The sequence below is a fragment of the Eucyclogobius newberryi genome, unplaced genomic scaffold (genome assembly GCF_026437365.1).
Source record: "Eucyclogobius newberryi isolate DKJ021-1_F unplaced genomic scaffold, fEucNew1.0.hap1 SCAF_18, whole genome shotgun sequence".
NCBI lineage: Eukaryota > Metazoa > Chordata > Actinopteri > Gobiiformes > Gobiidae > Eucyclogobius > Eucyclogobius newberryi.
Window position 1 is genome coordinate 4,235,733 of NW_027315812.1, and position 8,878 is coordinate 4,244,610.

Here is an 8,878-nt window from a genome sequence, read left to right on the forward strand (position 1 = left end):
TCCCAAGAAGTGTGAAGGTTTCAAGAGTGGAGGTCCCAAGTGTGCAGGTTCCAGAATTAATGAGAATACCCTGGTTGTGGATAGAGAGGATTTTGTACTCTTTATGGTGGATGTTGTAAACTGTGCTGCTCAGACTCAAAGCAGAACTGAAAGGATCAGGATCATTGCTAAAGCTGCAGGGAGATTCCTTGGAACAAAGGAGCTTGATTGGGCAGATATAGAAAACAGGCTAAAGGCGCTAAATGGGAGTCGGAGTGATGGGGGTCTGCTTGTGGGGAGTCAGAGTGGTCAGAGTGACGAGATGGGGGTGGGGGTGGTCTCCTGTCCTCGCCCAGTCTCGTAGACGCACGGCTACCAAGCAGCGACATCAGTGGAAATATTAAAGCCTATAGAATGAAGCCTAAAGAATAAAGCTGTACGGTGGAAGCACCGAACGTCAAAGAAGGAGAGGAAGATGAAGAAGAGTCTCCCTGGAATAAAGCCGGTCGGTCTCTGAAACAACAACAACTATTCTAGTCACAAAGACATATCATGACCTCATGGGCTTTGTAACACCAAAGCAATGGAAGGAGTACTTTTACGGACTACGACAGTCTGAGGACTACGACAAAGTCTGAGGAATAAAGTCTGGCGGTAATGCAACACTTGGATGCCAACCGCCATAAAACAACAACAACAACAACAACAACGGACTACGACGGAGTCTGAGGAATAAAGTCTGGCGGTAATGCAACAATTGGATGCCAACCGCCATAAAACAACAACAACAACAACAACAACAACAACAGAGTGTTAGAAAAGCTCTAAAGACACACCTCAGAGTGGTATAAAGCTCTAAAGACACACCTCAGAGTGGTATAAAGCTGTAAGACACACCTCAGAGTGGTATAAAGCTCTAAAGACACACCTCAGAGTGGTGTAAAGCTCTAATGTACTTTTGGAACGTACTTTTGCAGCAGGAGAAAAGTCCATCACAAATAAACGGACACAAACATCACAACGATCCAGGACTGGACTGAGAGAGGGACAGACATCACTCTAAAAATGTGACTTTAATAATGTGACACAGCTGATGGAGATGACGCTCTAAAACTGTGAGAACAAAGACAATGACAAAGTCTCTGTTCAGTTTTCAAATCTCAGATTTTATCTTTCTCCAAAAACAAAAACACACAAATGTACTGACCGTTCGCACGAGTCCGAGGCAGAGCACGAGCAGCAGCGCCTTCATCCTGCTGCACGCTGCTGCACGCGCTCAGTGACGAGCGGCGGGAGACGAGCGTCCACAAGACACTGAGGAAAGTACTCCACTCTACACATCAACAATGAAGGATCCAAAACTGAAGAGAAACAAGACTCCTCTGAAGGAGAGAGAGGGAGGGGGAGAGAGAGAGAGAGAGAGGAGAGAGGGGGAGAGAGAAAGGGGGGAGAGAGGGGGAGAGAGGAGGAGAGAGAGAGAGAGAGAGGAGAGAGAGAGAGAGAGAGAACGCGCATGAGCCATGGACTGTGTCACCTGGATCAGGTCTGAATGAGTCTGATGTAAAACTGTATGAAGAGTCAGAGCTCCCTCTGGTGGACACTGATGCTCACTGTACATAATTATATATATATATATATATATATATATATATATATATATTTATTTATTACTGTGATGCTGCGACACTTTATTACTGTGTGATACTGCAATACCTTGTTACTGTGTGATATTGCAAGACTTTGTTACTGTGTGATACTGCAATACTTTATTACTGCAAAACTTGAACACAGACAGTACTGATACTGCTGCTGTATTGATCTAAAAGTGTATTTCTCACTTAGAGAAAGTAGACACATTTATACTGCAGGTGGTTTAATGATGAAATACTGCAGCAAAAATGTATTTGTTATTTTTCATTCATGAACATACCCTTTAGAGCAGGGGTCTCCTTTAGAGCAGGGGTCTCCAGCCTTTAGAGTAGGGGTCTCCAGCCTTTAGAGCAGGGGTCTCCTTTAGAGCAGGGGTCTCCAGCCTTTAGAGTAGGGGTCTCCAGCCTTTAGAGCAGGGGTCTCCTTTAGAGTGAGCGTCTCCATTAGAGCAGGGGTCTCCTTTAGAGCAGGGGTCTCCTTTAGAGTGAGCGTCTCCATTAGAGCAGGGGTCTCCTTTAGAGCAGGGGTCTCCAGCCTTTAGAGCAGGGGTCTCCAGCCTTTAGAGCAGGGGTCTCCTTTAGAGTGAGCGTCTCCATTAGAGCAGGGGTCTCCATTAGAGCAGGGGTCTCCAGCCTTTAGAGCAGGGATCTCCTTTAGAGCAGGGGTCTCCAGCCTTTAGAGCAGGGGTCTCCTTTAGAGTGAGCGTCTCCATTAGAGCAGGGGTCTCCTTTAGAGCAGGGGTCTCCAGCCTTTAGAGCAGGGGTCTCCAGCCTTTAGAGCAGGGGTCTCCTTTAGAGTGAGCGTCTCCATTAGAGCAGGGGTCTCCATTAGAGCAGGGGTCTCCAGCCTTTAGAGCAGGGATCTCCTTTAGAGCAGGGGTCTCCAGCCTTTAGAGCAGGGGTCTCCTTTAGAGTGAGCGTCACCATTAGAGCAGGGGTCTCCTTTAGAGTGAGCGTCTCCATTAGAGCAGGGGTCTCCTTTAGAGCAGGGGTCTCCAGCCTTTAGAGCAGGGGTCTCCAGCCTTTAGAGCAGGGGTCTCCTTTAGAGTGAGCGTCTCCATTAGAGCAGGGGTCTCCAGCCTTTAGAGCAGGGATCTCCTTTAGAGCAGGGGTCTCCAGCCTTTAGAGCAGGGGTCTCCTTTAGAGTGAGCGTCACCATTAGAGCAGGGGTCTCCAGCCTTTAGAGCAGGGATCTCCTTTAGAGCAGGGGTCTCCAGCCTTTAGAGCAGGGATCTCCTTTAGAGCAGGGGTCTCCAGCCTTTAGAGCAGGGGTCTCCAGCCTTTAGAGCAGGGGTCTCCTTTAGAGTGAGCGTCACCATTAGAGCAGGGGTCTCCAGCCTTTAGAACAGGGATCTCCTTTAGAGCAGGGGTCTCCAGCCTTTAGAGCAGGGATCTCCTTTAGAGCAGGGGTCTCCAGCCTTTAGAGCAGGGGTCTCCAGCCTTTAGAGCAGGGGTCTCCTTTAGAGTGAGCGTCACCATTAGAGCAGGGGTCTCCAGCCTTTAGAACAGGGGTCTCCTTTAGAGCGGGGCCTTTTAAGTTCATTTAAAAGTCTAATTAAATCACATCTGAATAATTTACTGTGAATTATTTTTAAAGTGGGCGGAGCTTCTGCTCCTCTCTCCTCCTCCTCCTCTCTCCTCCTGCTCCTCCTCTACAAACACAAACACACTCCTCCTGGTCAGATCCATTGAAATCACTTTATTGCACCGTTGTGACTCTCTTTATAAAAGTGTGGCTTCTTCTTTTCGATGTGTACAAAACGATCACACACACACTGAACCGTAAAAATACACAATGTACAGACACTTTAAACGCGTGTGCGCTCCTCACACACGTGTGCAGGGGCCGGGGGGGCGGGGCTACAGCGCACTCGCAGCCAATCAGAACCCAGGGATGACACTCTCACTCGCCACGCGTCCCGCACACCATATGAACATTTCCATAAATAAAACGTTGCATTGACAATGTTTCTTTCACTTTCAATAAATATTTTGTCCCTTTTTTTGTTTCACATTTTTAAACAAAGCAGACAGTAAAATGCATTCGTTTGTGGCATAGCAGCGATAAAAGATATGAATATGAACGTGAGGCGGACGCTCCTTTCACTGATAAAAGTGCACTTCTCACATTTGTACAGTGTAACTCTGATCGTTTAAAACACATATGTTTATTAGAGCGTTTAAGTGGCCACGCCTCCTCTCAGGGCCACGCCTCCTCTCAGGGCCACGCCTCCTCTCACAGGGCTTTGTAGTAGAGTCACATGATCTTATTGGTCGCGTTCTCTGGATTCTGAACGATCCAAACATCTCGGTCGATCTCAGACTTCTGTTTTTCTAATTCTTCCGTCAAAAACACCAGATTTTGTGCAATATTTAAAGTTTAAACTGAACCAGCTCCAGATTCATCTGTTTTATTGCTCTTTTCATTACATTTAATCTAAATGCAAAAAGAATGAGCAAAGTTTGAATTAAGAAATCACTGTTATTCCAGACCAAAGTATTTGTTGTGACACAGTTTAAGCAGAAGTGATTAAACCAGGACTAAAGGTCCTCTGCTTGGTCACATGACACAGAATCCTATGTTTTAGTTGCATTTTTTCCTCAGATAAACTCAAGTTAAAATGTGCTCATCCTCACGCCTCATTCTCCATATAGATTATTATGTTTATGTACAATATTTATATTTTTACACACAACTGCGGCCCCTGCACACGCACACACAGCCACGCACACACAGCCACGCACACAGAGTTCTGATTGGACGATGGGAGCTGTGATGTATTATTATGTGTTGGTTAAAGGACACATTCTGCATTCATCGTCTTGTTCTTGTCCTTTAAACTTTGGCGTCTCGTGTTTTAGAACTTAAACATTTTGGCACTGAAAAACACCCGACTTTCACTCAGCCAAGCGTTCCCTCATGAGGATTTGGTGTTAGCGCCCCATCTACTGGCAGCAGAGGGAATTACCATGAGGAGATAAACACAAGCTAGCTTGCCCGACATGCTAATGTAAACACAGAGTTGAATTTAAGGTGATTTGAGTCAGAAATGCTCATGATTTATAGAGTTAAACACAGACCTCCAGATCTCTACATTTGACCCAAAAAAGCCCGGGAAATTTGAAACTGGATGTTTTTGTGAGGCTCAGAGAAGCTTCTAAACAGGATTAATAAAACGAGTTTGCCGTGTTTTTCAGGTCGGTTGATGGTTGTAAAAAGTACATTTAGCATATTATGTGTCGTTTGAAGTGGGCTTTTTAAATCCTGTTGGTCAAAGTTTTTATGTGGTTTTATAATCAAGGCAATGGTCTTCTCCGCGCTCACACGTGGCACGTTTACCACAGGAACTTTAGTGTTTCTTTTATGGATTATGAGAGCAACAGATTCTTAGCATCTTTTTATTAATCTTTGTTTGTTTATGATTGTTCTGGTTCAATAAAACGTCACAGCTTCAGACCCAAACTCCAGCAGACGTCACCATCACACACTCTCACTCACTCACACTCTCACTCACTCACACTCTCACCCACTCACACTCTCACTCACTCACACTCACTCACACTCACTCACTCACACTCACACACTCACACTCTCTCACACACTCTCACACACTCTCACACACTCTCACACACTCTCACACACTCACACTCACTCACACTCACTCACACTCACTCACACTCACTCACACTCACTCACACTCACTCACACTCACTCACACTCACACACTCACACACTCTCACACTCTCACTCACTCACTCACTCACTCACTCACTCACACACACTCACACTCACACACTCACACAGAGAGAGAAAGAAAGTCCACGTGCACGCTGCCAGTCCCGTGCGCTGCCCTGGTCCCACGTGTCTCGTTCACTCTTTCCCGAGCGGTAAAGTCCTCCCGCGCGCTCGCCCCGCCCCCTGCCCCGCCCCTCGCCCCGCCCCCTCTACATGTTGTAGGCCACGTAGATGGGGTCGAGCTGGTCCTGCAGGAAGCCGTCGCGGAGGTGCATGCGCTGCTTCTCGCCCCTCGAGTTGATGGGGATGACGCCGATGTCCGTGACCACGACGACGCCCACGATGAGGTAATGCTCCTCCAGCACGGCCTTCGTCACCATAGGAACCAGGTCCAACGCCTCCTGCTCCGAGCCCTCAAGTTCGACCACCACCACGAGCAGGTTGGTCCAGGGGAAAACGGCACTGGAGGAACACGAGGCAGAAGAACAGAGAGGATTTAGACACGACTTTGTTTAAAGGTAAAATGTTGTAATTGTGGTAAATATTGTAGTTTTACAGCAGTTGAAATATTTCTGCAGAGTTTGTGTAAATAAATCTCTTTGAAAATGCAGTAGCACTTGTATTTTGCACTGTATCTCCTTATGCCTCAGCTTGTATATAACCTTGGAATATATATATTTGAGTTACTTTATTTTATTCTTCGAGAACATTTTATTATTTTCTTTTAACCTAATTAGAAAAATCAGTTTTTGCTGTTTTGATCTGGTTAAATTATGTGAGAGCTGCTGTGGATCAATAAAGTTTGTTAAGCTGTAAACACTTATATATAAATATATTCACAATAGTAATGAAGTGTACAATAAACATAAGTGGTAGAAATGTATCATTTATTCAACAATCACTCACTCACTGTTCACTTTCTGTTTGACATCTGTTACTGAGTCTTGTAATTGTTTTTCTTTAATGCACGCCTTATTTCATTTGATATATCTTGATTTTCTCATTGTTGTATGTTTCACCGAATCACAAAAGCACGTTCAGACGATGGAAATAAACCTTTAGATTCTGTTTTGACACAAATACTTTATGTAGTACACACTGGTGGCCACTTGAGGGCGCAGTATGTATGTAATATGATTAAAGTTATTGCTATATCTGATCTATAATAGTATTTTTAAACATGAAAAATACAAACCAACTCTTTTGATTGAAATACTTATAAACATCGTAACCAAATATGAAATCTGTGGAACAGTTACTGAAGCTTTTGGTGGAGCTTTGAATGCATTTGTTCTTTAGAACAGCTAACGATGTCGGATGTTTTTACAGCAAACCAGGAAAAGTAAGCAAGATTTCATAAGTGTGTTATTGTTTGTTTGGAACTGTTTGTATTATTTAACGTGTAGTTTAACCTGCTGCTCGAGCGGTATGAGCTGCAGCTTATTGATGAATGTCCTGCCTGCTCGTCGCCACCCCATACTGTCCTGTTGAATAAAGCCTACGGGCCATAATCTGTAAAAGTGAGACCCTATAGTGAGATTTGTCCTCTGCATTTGACCCGTTCCCTGCTCCAGGCCATGAGCTACATTAGCTGGAAGATTTGACCGTTCCACAGGATCTACCACCTACGATCGACAGAGAGAAGAAGCACTGACCACTCCACGATGCTCTTGTGCGCCCGTGTGACCGACGTCTCGATGTCGATGGGGTGATACCTCATCCCCCGCAGCTCCATGGCCTCCTCCAGGGCGCCGACCACGAACAGGGCGTCGTGCCGCTCTATTTCAAACAAGCACGAGTAAACACGACTGAAAAGAGCGGAGTTCCTCTGTTTATTTTAATTTTTTAATATAATGTATAGGAAAAAGTACAAGTTGAACAAAAGGAGGGACAAAGCACAGCCCTGCCTCACTCCTCTCTCAATTTTGGGGCTAAGGTGTGCCTCTCTGTGTCAAATGTAAAGGTCAATCAAACTGAATTTAGCATGGTTCCTCTGTTTCTTTGTTTTGAATAGGAAATAGCACTGAGTATAAAGAACAAAAGGAGGGACCAAGCACAGCCCTGCCTCACTCCTCTTTTCAAAGTCATTGGCTCTATCACGTGACTGTCAGTTTTAATTCTCGATATTGGGACTGTTGTCTACCTCTCGAACGCAAAAGAGTTAAAAATACTCTTCATCTTCTGTCTAAATCGTTTGTTTGTTTGTTTACCTCCGTTGGCGTCGGTGAGCTCCGTCCGCCTCAGGAAGCCCAGGTACCCCGTCCTGGCCCAGACCGTCGCCGTGTCACCGAAGCTCAGTCTGGAGTTGAAGTGGTCGGACTGGAGCACTTCCTCGCCGTAGCCGCTGTAGTAGCCCGAGCCGTTGTGAGCGCTGTGCACCCAGATCTGAGGCACAAGACCACAAGAGCTCACGACAGGCACACCTTCTTTCCTCGACATGAATTAGACCTCAAATGTGTTTCTGCATCGGTCAAGGGAGGTCATTAGATGGTGACGCTGGTGCCACGAGGTTAGCTAATGTTTCATCTGGTTAGTTTTAAGATCCGCCAATGAAAGCCCCAGGGCAGACTGACCGCCAATGAAAGCCCCAGGGCAGACTGACCGCCAATGAAAGCCCCAGGGCAGACTGACCGCCAATGAAAGCCCCAGGGCAGACTGACCGCCAATGAAAGCCCCAGGGCAGACTGACCGCCAATGAAAGCCCCAGGGCAGACTGACCGACCAATGAAAGCCCCAGGGCAGACTGACCGACCAATGAAAGCCCCAGGGCAGACTGACCGCCAATGAAAGCCCTAGGGCAGACTGACCGCCAATGAAAGCCCCAGGGCAGACTGACCGCCAATGAAAGCCCTAGGGCAGACTGACCGCCAATGAAAGCCCTAGGGCAGACTGACCGCCAATGAAAGCCTTAGGGCAGACTGACCGGCAGTGAAAGCCCTAGGGCAAACTGACCGGCAGTGAAAGCCCTAGGGCAGACTGACCGGCAGTGAAAGCCCTAGGGCAGACTGAAGTGGTGTGTGTTGCGGTTAGTGGGGAATAAACCTTGTGTTAACAGGAAAATGATGGATAAAACACATCTTTACTTTACTGGATAATTAATGTAACTTTGTAAAAAGATGTAAACTTGATAGATCAGCTGACCTCTCCCAGATGAGAGTCCCCCAGAGGTCCTTTGGTCTCAGGGTTTGCGATGATGATCCTCACTCCAGGAAGGATCTAGAGCAGGGAAAAGGAAACTCTTTTTGTGAATGATTCTCTCACTGTAGAGCACATGTGTCAAATACAAGGCCCGCGGGCCAAATCCGGCCCGCCGAACATTTCAAATACGTGGACATGTTAGTTAGTACATTTAAAAGGTTTTTTAGATCTTGAGAAGTTTATTTTGTTATAAAGTCAAATCTTTATCTCTGTGTAGAACTGTAGATCAACTCTGAAGTTGTAATGCACATAAACTGAAGCACAGTACTGGTGAAATTACATGCAATTTTTTTTTAAATCGATCTAGTAATTGCTT

General features: G+C 45.9%; 1 protein-coding gene across 2 annotated transcripts in view; it reads right to left on the reverse strand.

Annotated features, from left to right (window-relative positions):
• Window positions 1-5,559: 5,559 nt before the first annotated feature.
• The window catches only part of LOC140364303 (disco-interacting protein 2 homolog C-like), an 83,079-nt gene continuing 79,760 nt past the window's right edge, over window positions 5,560-8,878 (reverse strand). For both annotated transcript variants that reach the window (XM_072450398.1, XM_072450396.1), the window contains 4 exons: window positions 8,506-8,580; window positions 7,575-7,749; window positions 7,020-7,143; window positions 5,560-5,826 (listed from right to left, as the gene is read on the reverse strand). In XM_072450398.1, the coding sequence (XP_072306499.1) occupies window positions 5,574-5,826; window positions 7,020-7,143; window positions 7,575-7,749; window positions 8,506-8,580 (627 nt within the window). In that variant the 3' untranslated portion in view covers window positions 5,560-5,573. The remainder of the gene's footprint in view (window positions 5,827-7,019; window positions 7,144-7,574; window positions 7,750-8,505; window positions 8,581-8,878) is intronic.